The sequence below is a fragment of the Pararge aegeria genome, chromosome 12 (assembly GCF_905163445.1).
Source record: "Pararge aegeria chromosome 12, ilParAegt1.1, whole genome shotgun sequence".
Classification (NCBI taxonomy): Eukaryota; Metazoa; Arthropoda; class Insecta; order Lepidoptera; family Nymphalidae; genus Pararge; species Pararge aegeria.
The window spans coordinates 9749268-9768010 of record NC_053191.1 but is presented as its reverse complement, the minus strand read 5'-3'; the positions used below and the strand labels follow the sequence as shown (position 1 = coordinate 9768010).

General features: G+C 36.9%; 1 protein-coding gene across 1 annotated transcript; it reads left to right on the top strand.

Moving 5' to 3' along the window:
• Nucleotides 1–514: 514 nt before the first annotated feature.
• LOC120628476 (oxysterol-binding protein 1) lies at nucleotides 515–17943 on the top strand. Its single transcript, XM_039896862.1, has 13 exons — nucleotides 515–660; nucleotides 1341–1529; nucleotides 2078–2351; nucleotides 2503–2671; nucleotides 6863–6981; nucleotides 7327–7404; nucleotides 7479–7589; nucleotides 9174–9288; nucleotides 9723–9909; nucleotides 11600–11687; nucleotides 12548–12721; nucleotides 14703–15034; nucleotides 16028–17943. Exons 1-13 carry the CDS (start codon nucleotides 515–517, stop codon nucleotides 16377–16379), a joined length of 2334 nt encoding a protein of 777 aa, XP_039752796.1. The 3' UTR covers nucleotides 16380–17943.
• The last annotated feature ends 800 nt before the right edge of the window (nucleotides 17944–18743 follow it).

Sequence of the window (18743 nt, the reverse complement as noted above, 5' to 3'; positions counted from 1 at the left end):
GTCTACGTCTAGTCTAAGTAGTCTAGTACTATCAATCTATAAGGTTTCTAGTATAGACTTAATAAATAAGTATAGATCGGGTATGGAAAACAAAGGCGAGACCAAAAATCACACATGAAGTACTTGTGTGCGTGTGTGTGTTGTGTAATATTAGTGTTGCGCCGTGCACTGATTACCATGCTCGATATTGAAAATGTTTTATAAATTATTATTGACGTAGTTGTGTAAAAAGCTAAAGATAAGCGATTAGACAGAGTAAGAACATACAACAACCCTTAATATCAAATCTAAAGGTACTTCTACTCTTTTTTGCCTAGTACACACTACGAACTAGTGCTTGTATACTCAATGAAAGTAGCTATTAATCACATCTGAAGGATAAATATCTGTAATATAATGTTATAGTCTGTGATAGCTATGAAGTTATGAACATGTTATGAACCGATTAACGTGGCCTTGTCGTCTGTCGGTCAATGTTTTTTTTCCATCTTCGTAAACTAAAATTTATCTAAAAATGTCCGACGCAATTGTGCCACCAAAGGGCCAACCTGTTCCTGGCGATCCAGAAAAAAAGGGATGGTTGTTCAAGTGGACGAATTATCTTAAAGGATATCAGCGAAGATGGTTCGTGTTGTCAAATGGATTATTATCATATTACAGGTAAATTAAATCTTTCCATCATATATAATGAAGGTTAAAAAGCTTATTAGTAAGTAATATCTATCACTGTACCAAATTTACGGTAGATAGTAAGCAATTGGTATTGAAAATAATATCCTAATGAATTGTTATCTAAGTTATCAAAATTTTCTCTTGTTATTTTATCTTTTATTTAATCAGTTACTTACAAATTTGCTAACGCTATGTCCGAATAATTTGATGTATAAATAATATTATTGATCCATGAATGCATGACAAAATCTAGATTGTCCAAGGCCAAACATTATTTTGTGTCACAATAATAACAATTGATACAAATAAGTTGCAAAAGTTAAATGTAAATAATATTGGGGGAAAGGGGATTTTAATTAAAAAAAAAAAGTAGGTATAATAAAACGTTATAAAACATTACTAAAATGCTATGTAGTGAAGAACTATACAAACTCTCAACTAAATTCTCAGTGATTCCTGCAAAGTCATATTTTGTGTGCTATCTTGCATACTATATCTGTACTATAAAAGTGGGTCTTTAAAATATTTATTGTTGTATGACTAGACTGTTTATTGTTGTTACATACGGAAACTGAATTTTGGAAGCAGAAGGACATTAAACCACTTTCATGTGTTTAGTTATTAAATTCGCTGCATTAAACATTTATACAGGCATTGTTATATTTCAGAAACCAAGCAGAGATGTCCCATACATGCCGTGGCACTATATCACTGCTAGGTGCATTGATTCACACAGCTGACTCTTGCACATTTGTCATCAGCAATGGTGGTACACAGACTTTCCACATCCGTGCTCATGATGAGGTTGAACGGCAAAGCTGGGTCACAGCACTTGAATTAGCAAAGGCTAAAGCGATGTAAGTTATGAAATTGTACAAAAAATAAAGTAATCAATTTAATAATTAATGACAGTCTAGATAGAATAAATTTAATGATACAACCTGTAGAAAAAAAATATTCAGACTAATTCAGAACCTCCTTCTTTTTTGAAGTCATTTATAAATAAAAACAGTAAATAAAATATGATGATGATAATAATAATAGAAGTGCCCGCAGTTAGTACTATTGGGACTGTTTTTATATTGCCCTACTAATGTTTTTTTTTAAATTCACTTTAGCTCTATCTCATGACAGCTTTTCATTTTGTAGTAGCCTCTTTTGTAGAATTTAGGACTGCAATAGCTTGTGAGGTATTACCTATTGCAGTCCTAAATTCACATAAATCCTTTGCTGTTGCTGCAATTATAAAGAACAAAGTCCCTGCTGCATTTATAAAGTTTGTTAAGTGCATTTAAAATCTAAATTTTTAATATTTTTTCAAACATATTAATGTACATCCACATAAAACTACCCTAAACATTGTAGTTCCACAAATCTAAGTGATAATTAAATTCTCTTTAAATAGTCGTGCACAAGAGTCAGATGATGATGAAGACCAGATGTCAACCGGGCCCACAGTGATGGGTGGAGCTGATGGTGAGAGTGAAGATGCAGGTGGCATAGCCCGAGAAATGGGCGCGCGGTTTCACGACTTACGCACTTGTTCTGAGCTTGTAGCAAGGCATGGGGCTGCTTTGCAACGTTCCCTAGTTGACTTGGAGATACCTCCCACCGACACTACAAAGCAAGTCTCCGAGCGTGCTACTCTGTTTAGGATATCTTGTAATGCTATGATGAATGTAAGTAATGTTCATTATAAAGTTATTTTTCTGGCAAGGCATTTTAAACAATAATATTATCACTATAATAAAGTACGCGCTTGTGCTACATTAGCTGTTAATATAAACAAAAAATTTTTCATAAAAAATTTTGACTGCTCTCTGTGTCTAGGCTTGCTCAGAATTTATGAGTGCAGCAGCAGCGTCCAGTGCGCGTATGAGCAGGGCCCTGCAACATGAACGCGAGCAGAAAATGAGGCTTCAAGAGGTGGTGGAACAACTGGCAAGGCAACATGACAATTTAGAGAAGACTGTAACTGCTAGAAGCACACCACACACAGGTAAGAGTTTTTATTATATTACTTTGTAATTTTTCTTATGACAATATATCTTAGGGCCCCTACAGATAGCAGGCTTTCGAGCACCTTAATCAGTAAATAATCATAACCATAAGTCAAGTATCAACCGATAAATAAATTCGATAGGTCACACAATTGCCTTAAAAAAGTAACTTCCAATGAACTATTGGCCACATGTTTAGTCAGCATTTTACTTTTATCGCAAAGCTCCAATATTTTTATTTCTTTATGCACAATCTCTCCTCCGCAGGTATAGAAAGCCTTAAATAGACATCCTAAATTGCTGGTCAAATTAATTATACAAGTTAAACGTAAAAAAATCACTGTAGATGGTATGTATGATATGGTGCACCATATTATGAAAATTAAGAAAATTAAGCTAATTTGCTATCCTCCGCAAAAAGCAAGTGAATCATGGTGGTGACGAAAGTGGTGTAAATTATAATTCCTTCAATCCTTATACTCTAACTTCGGCAATGTAACCTGTACGAACATTTCACTCCGAAACCAGAGCATCCTCAGGAGATGTTGACTATACAATGAACAATTGTTAAGATTAACAATTATTTATTGTAAAGAATGTGGAGTGGTTGGGAGTATAAGGATTGAAGAAATTATACATTACATGATACAGATTCTCCTGCTTTTCGCGGAGCATAGCAAATTAAGCTTAATTTTCATAATGTATGTACCATTCTTAATTCAATATTTTAAAGTAACTTATCAACCGAAAATCAAAATGTTAAGTATCTACTAGCTCTTTGTCCGCATTTATTACGGTTTTTCAAGATCCCAGTAACCATTTATTTTCCTGGGATAAAAAAGTATGCAAAACGTTGAAGTAAAGCCTATTTTACTCTTCATCCATTCAACTAACTCAATGCCAAATATCAAGTTGAACGTACTTTCGCATGTTAGTAAGGATTAAACATCTGAATCACTGTACTATGTACATGCCGAATCTTTGGAGTAGCCAACATCCGCTTTGCGGTATAGTGTATAGTATTAGTCCACATGGTAGTTAATTTACTAGGAACCATATGGTCAATAGCATATTATATTGAGTAACGACATATCCTATCGATCAAACATTAATAGGTATATGAATCTATAATAATAGTATTTATATAATATATTATAATCGATCAAAATAGATTTGGTTTTTAATAGTTTTTAACTTCCCTCAGTTATTAAAGTAGGTACTCAAAATAAAACTTAAAACATTAATTTAAATGGACCCTATTCAAGTTCATTCGGTACCAAATAACAATTCAAAAGAATTTTCTGTCGAAGTCTGTCGAAATGCCGACGAAGATTCGTCGCAATCAAGATTTAGTTGCGGATTGCAAGAAACTAATGATTTTCTAATAGTGATGCACTCTCTAATAGGTTATTAGTCTGTGGTATATCAATGACAAACTAAAAAATCTAGAACCCAGAGCTTGACATTTACCGGTTTAAGAAAAAAAGAAGAAGTAAAATTGACGCATGACTCGTGACGGATATTTTTATTGGGCGACTCGCAAATAGATAAATCCGATTTGTTTTTTAATTGACTGCATCTAAAATTGTCAGTGTAATAAATTCAAGTGAAATTAAGTTATGTACAGCAAATAATTTGTTCCGGTACGTAATACTGCAAGGAAATATCTTGTTTCGGATGTCAATCTTTTTAAAATATTTGACAGTCCCAAGGTTGAATTGAATTGAATTGGTACAATGGGGAACATGCTTCTATATTATTTATCTAATTATCATTCGCCTGGCATGTTAGTAAAGGTGTGTGGCAACCATTCTAAGTATATAAGTGAAATAGCTACGTGTTTCGTGATCTTGGCCTTGTCTACCTAGTGGTTTGCATTAAATTATTATTGCCAGATTATTTTGAAAAACGGGTTCGTATTCTCCATTAGAGTAAGTATTCACTATAGGTAGGAAAGTGAAGTAAAAAGATAATTTGTGTTATGGACAGATTCTTTTTTGCAAATCATATGCCATTCTTTACCTTAGTTCCAAATATGAAACAGGAAAAGTGTTTCTCTCTTATCCGAAATTACATCTAAATGTAATTTAGGAGTTATGATTTCTACAAAAGTAATTTTTTATTGTTTACAGTGGAGTTAAAAATCATATAGTGAATGGACAAGAGAATCTACATAAAATGTATTCAAAGTTCAGATACTGTTGACTGTATAAAAAAAGGTTAATCATCGTTATACTGGATGTATATACACTTTATAAGGGATGAAAAATGTTAAGTTTATTGTAGGAGTGAAAATATTTTACCTCTTTTAAAAGGAAATGTCTAGAGTGTTCCAATGGTGTGTTAATTACCTGTATCAAATTCTGTACCCAGCACCAACTGTTCAAAGTGATGTACCCACTGCTTTAATTAATTTATGCTTTTGTCCTCATTATATTATTTTTGTATTCAATTTTCATTCAACACAAAGCACACAAATGACATGATTTAATATCAAACACTATTGTATTTAACATCTAACTTTTTACATGAGTATTCGTTGTAAAAAATAAGATTCTGTTTCCATCTATCAATCAGCTATCCATTGAGATATATAACAAGCTAAATCAAGTCAAATCTAAGCAGCAAATCTAGTTTGGTCCACATTTAATACATTCAGGAATTTTGTAAACTTAGCTATCAACTTGGCATTTTTTTCTTAAGAAATCAGTAATGCAATCTGTAATGTATCTGCAATCCAAATACAATTTTTTATGTATATTGTGCTTATTTATTGAGAATAATTGTTGTACAAAAGCAATATATCTTAAGGATAGCGGTTCTTGATTTATGTATACTGAAGGAACAGATACATATTGTCAAACAACAGATCTTATCTATGTTTATTTGTAAACAATTTCACTTGGTAAATATCTATATCTTTTATTATTTTCCAGTGTAATCAGCATTCAATCGTAAGAATTATCGCGTAACTATATTTTGTTGAGTCATTATTATAACCATCCTTTTCACAGAGTTAGTTCTTGGTTTTGTGATTTTTTTCTTTCAATGGCAATTGATGCAGTGGGCAGTGATCCTGATTCCTGAGTCCAAGGCTCAGTTCCTAACCTGGAAAATATTTGTGAAATGTTTGTCTATGTCTGGGTGTTTATCTCTATATTATAAATATTGATGTATATTATTCATTAGTTATCTTGGAACCCATAACATGCTTTGTGGCTAGATAGTGATTTTTGTATTATTGTAATATATTTATTTATTTTTTGTTTATATTATATTATATGGCAAGTATGCTTTAAATAAAAATATTGTATTTTTGTGAATGGAAACATATGAATTAGGTTCACTAAAATCAATAAAATGTTAGCTACAAATTTTATCCATTTAATTTATGTATAGGAGTGATTTAGCCCACAAAAATAAGAAATACTATGAGACTGAGCAAAAGCAAAGAGAGGTTGGGTTAGCTGGTATTTATTACAACTCATGATATTTAAATATATGCATCAAAGTATTACTGCTGACTTATAAAATTACAAACATCATTATCAATTACTTTAGATTTTCTCACTTGACAAGTTTTAGAGATTTTTACATAATGCAAATATCCTTTTCTATTAAGAAACTTGACCTAGTAAAGCTGACTAATTAGCAACAATTCAACATTGAAATTGAAATCATACATTTTGAATTTTTCTATTCACTTTTATTATCCCAAATTTTAAGATACATCACATAAAAATAACCCACAGGGTATGATGACCAGTAATGTTTTAAATGGTAAAAAAAAGTAGACTATGCCCACAACTTTTGCATGTTGGTTTCAGTTTTTTAAAATTCCCTCTGGAACTGTTTATCTACCTGGGCAAAGAAGATATCATATATTATATAGTACTATAGTATGGATAAATGATCCAAGACTAGCATATGCTTTGAGATTTTGTGAGTGTGTGAATGTTCCATTATTTTGAGTAGAACCCTAAAAAAAATAAATTTTATTACTTTGTGAATGGTATTCAGAAATGAACGAACATCAAAAGATATTCAAATTCATATAACACAAGTCATAAATGGTAATAATAAATATTTTGTAGAGTACTAGGTAGTTAGCGATATATAAGTATATTTATTATGTATTTTTTTTGTTTTTTGTGTCTCCATGTTCTTTATTTTACGACTTTTGCATTCAGGAGGAAGCGGCTCGGGGCAAGGAAACGAAACAGATGAGGAAAATGAATTCTTTGATGCAATGGAAGAAGGAGTCTCCTCTGCTATGGAGGACAAGACTTCATTTGTGATTAAAGTGCCCGTAAGTTGCTAGTTATGTTTTATAATGGCTAATGGATATATACAAATGGTACAAATTTGTATTGAGGACCACCTTAAACTGAGAATCACAGGCAAATGACGTTTAATACCTACATTTCAGGTTGATGGACACAGGGTGTCACGTTTCAGGGTGTGCACACCCTGCTTAGTTTTACCCTGTTTATAGATATTGGTTTTCCACTTAACTAAACATCAAACAATTACTGCAATATTATTATCTCATTAGTTTGCCTTAACGTAACCAAGCTATTTAAGTTTTATCAACACTGACAGCGGAATCACATCGCCAGAAACTATTTAGAAAAATGGTTCTTATTATTTGCAGGTAAATAGAAAAAACAAAGTGAAAAGCGGTGAAAGTTCTGATGAGTCGGAAGGCGAAACATTGACTGAAACTCAACAGGTTTGCTCCTTTTCAACGGGCTTTCTAATTTTGGAGTTTGAACAATGTGACCAGAAATATTTTTATATATTTAGGTGATATTTGTGGAAGATAAGGAGAGGGCAGAGAGTGCGATGGGCGGTGCCGACGCGGCCACGGTCAGCCAACCTACCGACAACAAAGAGAAACAGGAAATTGTAATATGGGTAAGTGATTATTTCTACTATATTATTACTAGCGGTTGCCTACTTTCTTCGTCCGCGTTTATTACCGTTTTATACAAATCCTGTGGGAACTGTTGGTTTGTCTCGAACACGAAGACGCCTATGTTACTCTTTATTTTTTCAAATACCTATATGCCAAAATTCAAGTTGATTGTTTGCTTAGTTAGGGTGTGAAGGAAGGGCAAACAAACAAACACACTTTCGCTTTCACTAAAGGGCACGAGATCCAAGGTTCAGGCAGTAGTCCAACACGTTGGCCCAGTGCGGATTAGTGGAGTACACACACACACCTCTGAGAACATTCCAGCTGTTGCCCGCGGCTTCGTAAGCGGTTTTTTGGTTTTTCATCAGTCCAGCGGAAACCGTACATTTTCCCGGGATATAAATCAGCCTATGTTTTAATCCAGGGTATAATCTATCTGCATCCCAAAATTCGGTAAAATTTGTTCAGCTAGTTTTTGCGCGAAACAGTAACAAACATCCATCCATACAAACTTTCGCATTTATAATAGGTAAGTAAGACTCAGGCATGCAGGTTTCCTTACGATGTTTTCTTACGGCGTTGAAGTAAGTTTTATTTTAATTACTTAAAACGCACATAACTTAGAAAAGTTAGAGATGCGTGCTGGGGTTCTAACTCTGCCTCCGGTAAGTGAAGTCGAGCTCCTACCCAATGCGCTATCACCGCTTCTAAAGGTATGCTACATCGAAAAGTTTAAAGGGGAATAGAATGACTGATATTACTACTAATGTTGTTTGGCTATTCACTATATCAATTTAACGTTTGCGTCATTTCATTACCGAACCAATAACTCAATTAGTACCTACCTATACATACCTATACTTCCTGGTAAATTTGATATTGATTGTTACACTAAGTTTGTTTTAGTATATATGTTAAGGTTTTAAACAAGCTTACCATGCGCAGGCCATCCTGGTTAGATTCGACGATTTACTTCTTTCTCAAAATAGGCACTACCTCATCATCGTCATATCAACCCATTACCGGTCCACTACAGGGCACGGGTCTCCTCCCACAATAAGAAGGGGTTAAGGCCGCAGTCCACCACGCTGGCCCAGTGCGGATTGGTGGACTCCAAACGCCTTTGAGAACATTATGAAGAACTCTCAGGCAAGCAGGTTTCTTACGATGTTTTCCTTCACCGTTGAACATAACTAACAAAAGTTACAGAAAGTTAGAGATTCGAACTCGGCCCCCCCCAAAAGTGAAGTCGAGCTCGTACCCACTGGGCTACCACCGCTTCTTTCTAACTGAACCAAATATCCTCGATGTATATATCGTCTACTATTTCGAGTTGCTGTTTCGTATATTCGGAGCTACGTGCGTTTTTAATTTAAGCAATTTAAATATCGCTTTGTTTTATCGGCGAAGGAAAATATCGTGATCCTACCAAACGGCGGCCTAAACCCTCTCATACTGAGAGGAGTGATAGGAGACCCTTGACCTGTAGAGGGCCGTTTATGGATTGATATAATGATGGTGATTAATATGGTTTTATTATTTATGGTATTGTGAAAACCTTTCTCAATTACACATCGTTACAGCCTCATGCGGCGGAAGCCACGTCGAGTACTGTGGACGGACACCCGCGGCGAACACGCGTTCCCGACAAGCCCAACTACCCGCTATCACTCTGGTCCATTATGAAAAACTGCATCGGTAAGTGCATTATTTTATTTATTTCTTTATTTACTAGTTGTTTTCCGCGGCTTTGTTCTGTTAGACTTTGCCTTTTGAGTGTTATAAATAAACTTAACGCACTAGATATCGTTTATTTAATGTTTTATTCCACTTCTCTTCTCCAATTATTGACGTCGCCTTTACATACATAAATCATATTGAATAACTTTGTTCGTGCAAATTTATTTCGGCAATTTGTGTTCAAGATGTAGATGATGGTAGCTTATTGTTAAGCCAGGTACGCTTTTGAACTTGAATTTTTGTGCTCGAATAATCGCATAACGAAACGGATACAACCAAGAAAAGTGGAGAGCAAAAGTGAAAGGCTAGTTATATAAAAAAAACGTTTTTTTTATAATGGTTTTATAATGGTAAGTTTATTAATGGTTTTGATGTATTATTTGTTTGTACAGGTAAAGAATTATCGAAGATTCCGATCCCCGTAAATTTCAGCGAGCCGCTGTCAATGCTGCAGCGACTCACCGAGGACTACGAGTACTCGTCCATACTGGATCAGGCCGCGCAGTACACTGACCCCGCGCAGCAACTCGCTTACGTGGCCGCTTTCACCGTCTCGTCATACGCCACCACGGCCTGCAGGTGCGGCTCTTATTATTATTAAACTAGCTGACCCGAGCAACTTCGTTGCACCAAGTCGGTTATTACCGGAAAACACTAAAATGACATTTTCTAAAAATGAATCCTAGCTAGATATGAATGAATAATGTATGAAGTCATCGTATGCCATCTAAAAATCGATGCTTCATGCGGACAAGAATTGTCGCCCTTGAATACAATCTGATAGTAAACAAATAGAGAACAATTACCGCCATCGTATACCGTCTATGCTACATGTGGAAAATAATAAGGCCACCTATCATGGTTGCCACCAAAATTTTGTTGGGTTGCTAATAGGTTTGCTAATAGTCGATGCTTCATGTGGAGAAGAATTGATGCAACACAAGAATTGATGTACACATTCTTATCAATTGCAAAGACCAGTTTAAAATACCCGCTATTTCAGAACGATCGTATAAAAAAAATCAAAACATTAAAAGTTTTAAAATATAAGAGATCGATTAAAATTCACAAATAGCAAGCTCGATAAACAGGATCATGACCCCACTTGCCCCATTAACCTGCGTCTGAGATGTGTTCTTTATTCAACATGAATCAGTGGCCAAATTTGTCAAATCATCGTTGGGGTATCAATTGCATCTCGACCCAGTTAACTCTGTTCAACAACTGACACATGCAATTTTTGAATTAAACTTTAGAATAGTTGATTTAACGAAAATGCATCACCATGGAAACTAAACAATATGTAGATAAAAAAAAACGGATAAATGTTTAGGAGAGAATGAGACAGAAAGCATTACACATTTTGCTTCCTATCTTATTTACATTAAAATATTTAATAAATTATAAGCATGGTGAACACAATAAACATTACATTTGTACTAATACTTCTAATATTCAATGGACATCTGAATATCTTGTAGGCTACTTTTCAGAAGTTTCACTTCTGCCTTGTGTGCTTATTGCGCAGAATATATATGTTTTTTTAAAAATACCATATTTTATATTTATTTTGGTAATTTACTAACTATCATTATTAATTGTTACCATAATTTCAAAAAGTGGTCTATTAATATTTTGTCATAGAATTAATATTTGCACGCCTTAATTGAGGCGAAACATGTCAGTTCCTTTACTATTTCCTATGGTTTAGTTTTATTACCCATGTTTGGAATATTAGTTAATGAATACAATTTTAACATTTACATTTTATCAAAATGTGCGTTTGGAAAAATCTCAAAACATTGCAAATGGTACATCTTTGGCGTCTTCGTCGTATGATTGTCGAAGGGGGTTAAATATGTTCACTGATGTGAGTATTACTAGTAGACTGCCAGAGATAAAAAAGACGTATGGCGGTGGCAAGGATTGCCCCGATTACTCCATATACCAGTATATGGAGAAATCAAGGCTTAAAAAATCAAGGAACGTTATGTCGCGTATAATGCTTTCAACCTATTTAATATTCATTGTCATCATGTCATAATCCAAATTTTTTGGTAAACAAGGTAAATAATAAAAGTTTTGTTACCTATAGCTTGATAAGTGGGTAGTTTGAAAAATACGTCTTCATTAGCAATACACTATACTATAGTCGAGTGACTCCACGGATCCTCAAGGCTCAAATCGTTTCAATTATCTATTAAACAAATGTGATCCATTGATGATGTGATGACTCCATTTTGGACTACATAAAAGTTCATTGTTCCAGAACAACGAAACCATTCAACCCATTATTGGGCGAGACGTATGAGTGCGACCGCATGGCCGACCTCGGCTGGCGAGCCATCTCCGAACAGGTAGCATAATTTTTTTTTTTCAATAGCATGAAATCATACTAATTAGGTTGTGCGTACAATTTCTTGTTGTGTCAATTTTGTCAAAGGGCAACATTGGTGCTAATTCGGTTTGCACAAACCTCGTAAGCTAAACTCGACAGCTCTTAAACTCAACTCTGCCAATTCTCTTTTGAAATGGAAACTCACATGTCAGCAGTATATTGGTCAGTATCATCATCATATAAACCCAATACCGGCCCACTACAGGGCACGGGTCTCCTCTCACAATGAGGAGGGGTTAAGGCCGTAGTCTACTACGCTGGCCTAGTAGATTGGTGGACCAATCCGCATAATATACTTGATCAGTATAAGTACAACGAATTAGCACGTTTTGAAAAATGATAGTTGTAATTTGACACCTGTCATTTGAGAGAAGACCTCCCTTTAAAAATTATATTTTGTATACCTTATGACCTGCTTATTTAAAAATGGTCCTTACGTCTGGTGACCCAAGAGTTGGCGCTTATTTAGCCCAACGGCTAAGTTTAGCAATTCAAATATATATCATATTATTTCCCTAGAAAAATATATTTTTCGTTGGTTTATTAATAAAGAATACTGTCGCCTGCTTATTGAAAAAATATTATGAATATGTTTGAATCCTTATAATATTTCTCCTGCCTTTTCCTGTCGTCCTTTCCAACATTTCCTTCCAGCACTCGCCATTATTTTTATTAGTTTAAGTTTACCTGCGAATAATAGGCATGATGAATAATTTTGAAAAACTATTTAGTGTTTTTTCCGGTAAAAAGAGCAGAAACGTGTCTCGAATTTTTTCCGGTAAAAAGAGCAAAATTCAAAATTTACGCGTGTGGGCTTAGGTGTCGCATCACCCGCCGATGGTGGCGCAATTCTGCGAGGGAGCGGCTGGCTGGCAGTGCTGGCAGGAGTTCACCATGACCACCAAGTTCCGCGGGAAGTACTTGCAGGTCATCCCTCTGGGAGGGGCTTTCGCGTACTTCCCCTCCGAAGGCAACAAATACACATGGAGGAAGGTACGGTGAAATTCGCTCGAAAACATTTACGTTGGCACCTCTTGGCTTTTTAAAATGTATCTTGAAACAGGAAAAGGCATAGGTGAGTATTATTGTCCCCGAACGTAATAATGATTCTTAAATTGATCACGCACTATTGTTAGAGGTCAATTTGAGTACTGATAAAATAAGTTGTGTGCATCTCTGGATCTAGCGAGGTTGCAAACCGGGCCAACTGACCCTGGAAGCACCGATTTGAAAATTATAGTTTTGGTGAAGCGTCTAGGACCCGAGATGTGTCAGAGCATCGAATTACATTGTTATAGCCTATAACAGTCCACTTAGCGGGCGTCTCCCAACGGGAGGTTTTGCCTATAACCACAGAGGATGCTTCTGTCCGTTTTATTCCATTACTCGCCTCAACCGATACCCCCGGGAAGAGGACCACACCTGTATTCTGATCTGCAATCACCACACGACACGATTTAATCTTATAGGCTTTAGATTTTATAGATAGGTAATATTTGTAAAGTTGTCAGTAAGATAGCTGCTGTAGTCAGGGCTAGGGCGTTGTTAACGTGGGTAGCGCTCAGGTTCTACACAACCCGCCCACGTCGGCTCTGCATTGCGAGGGTGGCGCGTGGACCTCGGGGCAGACGTTGGCTGTCAGCAGCCACTTCCGCGGCCACTACATCACCGTGGACCCTGACGCCGTTGCAATGCTCTTCTTCACCGCCTCTGGCAATGCCTACCGCTGGGGCAAGGTCCGTTAACGTATCACCGGATTATACAGTATTTTTGCATTACGTTAAAATGAAGTTGTGTAGTTAAAATTAGTTAGTGACTTAAAAATCGATTCTAATAATAAAATTGTTATCATCATCCTCGCAATCGATGAAAGTCCATCCATCTTTGTAGTCTGCTGCAGGTATTTTGTAGGGAGATCCTCATTCCCCAGCCGCTTGTTTCAAGCACTGCGACCAGTTCTCCGACTTTTAGCAGCGTGCAAAGTGACCAATTTTGCGCAGCGCCTTAAAGGAGTTAAATCTTTTAACGGTCTTTTGAGTTCCTCATTTCGTTTTCAAAACTCCTAAGGTTATCATTGATTTGTTCCAAACAACTTTTGTTCAAACGACGCGACGTCCAACTGCCGCCCTGCATATAGGTATCACCTGCATATGAGGTAATAATGTATAAGTAGAAAGTAATCAAATATTTTTTATTTAGTTTTATATCTGTCGTTTTTTTGTATATTTACTTAATTAGTAATATATAACTAACAACTCTTTGATTATAAAAAAAGTGTAGTCACCTAAGCATTGTTGAGCTTTTTGTGACAGAACTTGTCCAGGAAGTACTACCACCTATATCTGCCTCTAAGCATCATTGTTGCAATGCTGTGTTCCGATCTGAAGGGCGTGGGTGCCGGTTTAAATACAGTAATTACAAATACATGAGGCTTCAACAACTACGCCTCAAGTTGATGGACTCATAGTCCATTGATATGTTACATTTTTTAGGCTTTCCCTTGCGTTTTTTAGAGGACGCTATTTTATGTTTTTAATGTGTAGAGGGGGTCAGTGTAAAGCTAATTCCAAATTTGTGGGGTCGCCACCCTTGTCCCACGGCTACAAAAACATTTTACATATTTTTTTCATCAGAGAAATAGTTTCGTAGATTCAGAAACGATTTTAACCCCTATTTCAAAGATGGCGCAACCCCAAGTGTAACTTTTCAATGGAGGGTATTTAGCGATAGTTTTCCACTTTCTATGAGGTGGGCTATCTGCTCAATCCATCAATTATTAATTATGTATATAAAAAAAACACCTACTTTGAACCCAGAGCCAGAAAGTCCATTATAATAACATACTTTTCCATAAGTGCGAAACTGAAAATTGTGTCTCATAGCTAGCTACTCATAGCCTAAAGTAAAGTACGACTTTAAGAGCATGAGAAGTGAAAATAAATAATAATAAAGTCTTGTGTACTGCGCGGTGCAGGTGACGACAACGGTGCACAACATCATCGTGGGCAAGCTGTGGGTGGACAACCACGGCGACATGGACATCATGGGCGAGGCCGGGCCCGCCGCCGGCTACGTGGCGCACCTCAAGTACCTGCCCTACGGTTACTTCAGCAAGGACACGCAGCGCAAGGTCACCGGCGTCATCAAGGACCCACAGGGCGTGCCGCGCTACGTGCTGCAGGGCCACTGGGACAGCCGCGTGGAGGTGGCGGCCGTCACGTCCGCCTCGCCCGACAACACCGTGTGCAAGACCGGCAAGTTCGCGCTCGCCTGGCAGCGAGTGCCCGCACCACCTGACTCTGAGAAGTACGTGGCATTTTTCCATCGACTTGCGACTTTTAACTTGTTTAATTTCGATTTTTTATATTGTGCTTGTTTCAAAATCATAAACGCAATAGAATGATGAGCATTCTCATCATCATTGTGATTCTGAGTTGTTATACCTGCCTCATCAAGGCATTCTCAGGCAGATTCCAAAGTACAGGCAGTGATTAAACTAGGTTATTTTGCCCAAGCAGCACTTGTACGCCTTTCACATCTTGGGCGATTCCACCCACGATTTTAAAATTTAAATAAAATGATCCACTAAAGTCAACTTTTATCACTAGACTCGATGTCCCTGTACTATTGATAGCTTAAACTTTGTCCCATCTGAAACGCTCTGGTTGTCTCTGAAATTAATATCATAGTGATTTTAGCCCCTAAATCAATTTTTGTTCCTTGGACTGAATGAGTATATAGTCAGTCAACTTGTTTGTATACTCATTGCGAGCACAGCATTATCAACTTTCAGAGCATTGGCGCAGAAGTGGAAATAATTTCCAAATAAAATATTATTTAATAGATGGGGGTAAACTTCCCCTATTCCAAGTTCTCGTGCTTTAGCAGGTGGACACGTTAATTATAATCCCTATCAGGGGATATAATCTCCTGCCTGTGCTAGCCCTGCGGCATAAATTGCTCCATAAATAATGCACGGGCAGGAGATAAAAATTATATCCCCTGACAAGGGATATAATTAACGTTCCCACCTGCTAAATCACTGGAACATGGAATAGGACAAGTTTACCCCCGTTTTTTATTACACATATATTGTTGGGATATTATTTCCACTTGTGCGCCAGTGGTCTGAGAGTTTATAAAGCTGTGGGAGAAGATAAATTTGTATCATTTCCCCGGGGATATAATTGTCTCCTGCCTATGCTAGCCGTGCTGGAGGTCATATACAGTCACATAAAGGTCAGTGTTGTGTTCGTATTATATTTACCGACAAAGTAATGAACACAATACGTATTCCAGGTGGTACAATTTCACGCTCCTGGCGGCTCAGTTGAACGAGCCCGAGCCGGACGTAGCACCGACAGACTCGCGACTGCGACCCGACCAGCGCCTCATGGAGGAGGGGCTGTGGGACGAGGCCAATTCGGAGAAGTTACGCCTTGAGGAGAAGCAGAGAGCCGCGCGACGTGGTCTCGAGGCAGAGGCCGAGGACGCGGCGGCGCGCGGCTTGGCACCGCCCGCACCCCCCGCGCCCCTTTGGTTCACGCGTCAGGCCGCGCCCGGACAACCGCATCTGCGGCACCTCTACAACCACCGCTATTGGGACGCCAAGCGCGCTCAGGACTGGAGCGCCTGCCCTGACATATTCTAGCGCCGCCCCGCCTCCGCCACCCTCTACTCGCCACAGGCCGATCAATAATAAACGTTTTGAGAAAATAGGCTCCCGTGAGCCACCGGGTGGTGATGGAAGCACTGAGTGTTGGCTGTGAGGTGCGTACGTGTTGATCCCGCTCGCTGACAAGCGGCCGTACCAAAACATGAGTGTGCAATTTGAAAAACCTTGTCTAAGTTCACCCGATGACGTCAACATTTTGCACATGCGGGATCATTAGATACTTTAGTCGTGCGATTGTGTGCCAATCTTATGAAGTCAGAGTGGAAGTTTTAACATGAACGAACTATTCCGTGTTGTGCAATAAAAGAGTTTAGGGTCCTTTGATTTGATTGGTTCAAATTGAGGCTGAAGTTTGAATATGGACAACTAGTTGTGATTTTTTGTCGACTATTCTAATGTGATTATAGTTTTCAATTGACTGCTTAGGCTTTGTTACAGTGAAACGTTTTTTCTACTTATTAACTGTTAATATGATGCGCCCACAGGAACTAACATTGTTGTAAAATATATTGCATTTTGAAGTTGACTGTGAACGTAATTATTGTTTTTCTCTTTTCAAACATTAACTCCCTTGCTAATTAACATTTTAAAGCGATTATATACGTGTGTAAGGTTTTGTCTTCCTTTTTCGAATGACAAATTATTCATGACAGAGAGATTGTTGAACTACCAGTTTTACAGCGTTTATTAGTAAGGTCATGAGACTGCTTTGACAAAATGTTTTGCAACATTGTTGTAAAATGTTGTTCATTCTGCATGGGAGCATCATAAGTTTTGCATAAGCTTCAGCTGTTATAACGCTGAAAATAACATTTAGCTATTCCGCTCACTAAGAAATGGGGCGAAAGCGATAAAAGCTTTGACAATATTTATGGAACCACTGCCCTTCGCTAATTTAAAGATAGCGCAGCAGCTACGATATAAATGCATCTTGACGATGTGAGCGAAGAACCTCATGATGGACGAACGTCATCATGTCAACCAATAGACGTCCATTGCTGGATATATATCTTTTGTAGGGAGTTCCAAAAACAACGGTCTTGTGCGTCCGGCGGCTCCCTGAAACTAGTTTGAATTATATAAAATTAAATACTATTATCTTTAACTGAATTCCACAATGCCCCGAACAATTGCGTTTGCTCACTTATTTATTGACACAATGATAATCGCGTTGTTTGCAGCTCATTTTGAACAGTTTTAAAGCATTGTGTTATTTAATTTGTGCATAAATTATTATTTGAGTCTCGTCTATTTTAACAATGTACTGCAAATGTGTGTATTATACAATTCTAATTTTGTTGGTTTCATATTGGTGCTCCTTGCATTTTATTTGATTTTTCTGTCACTGGTTTTTTAAATTTTCTCTATGTATTAAGGCTTATATTAAATGTTCTCTGTGTTGTAATATGTAAATAGAAAATGAATATTGTTGTCAGCTTATGAATACTTACGCTTCTTGATTAGCAGGTTGGAAGACTATAAACAGCTAGATGAAATGAGTTATTCAATATTTTTATATTCTAGTTGAGTATTTTATATTTATTTGTACTCGACATCAAGTTCAAAAAACCAAAAAGAACAGACACTTCGAGTACTTTACGATACAAAAGGCGGGCTTATCGCTAAGCAGTGATGTCTGCAAGGGAACCTTAGGATTAGGGAAACTAAAAAGAAAACGAAAAGGTGGGGAAAACTGTTAAAAACATACATGCAAATAACTATATACTAATACATAAACCAGACTACACACATACAACAATACTATTAATAAATATACCTAAAAATAAAAAAACTAATAGATATTTTAGCATACCATAATTACTTAAATTTGATTTAGAGTATATAAATAATAGTAGTCTTTATTGAGCGAGATAATGAGCCTTAACAGCATTTTTAAATATATCCAGTGCATTCCACAATTCAGTAGCTTTGACAGACAATGAATGCTTGTATAAACTTCGTTTTGTGGAATGGCATGCTCAAAATCAGCATATGACATGATCTAAGTTCGGACTGTACTCCAGAAATTTAAACTTAGGATAAGAAGGAGTCTTTGGAGTAAATAACACACAGTGCAGAAGCGAAAGTACATGCAGATCCCGACGACGCTTAATAGTGAGCCACTTAAGCTTTGACGAAATTCAGATACATGGTCATATTTGCGTAAGCCAAATATCAACCGAAAAGCCAGATTTTGAAGACGCTCGAGTTTATTGAGATAGTCCTCAGTGAAGTAAAGATAGCTTGGGTCCGCACAGTCGAAAATAGAGAAAAAAAGAGAATGTGATAGAGAGGTATATAGAAGAGATTCCTTGGGAAAGAGTAAGGGAGATAACACGT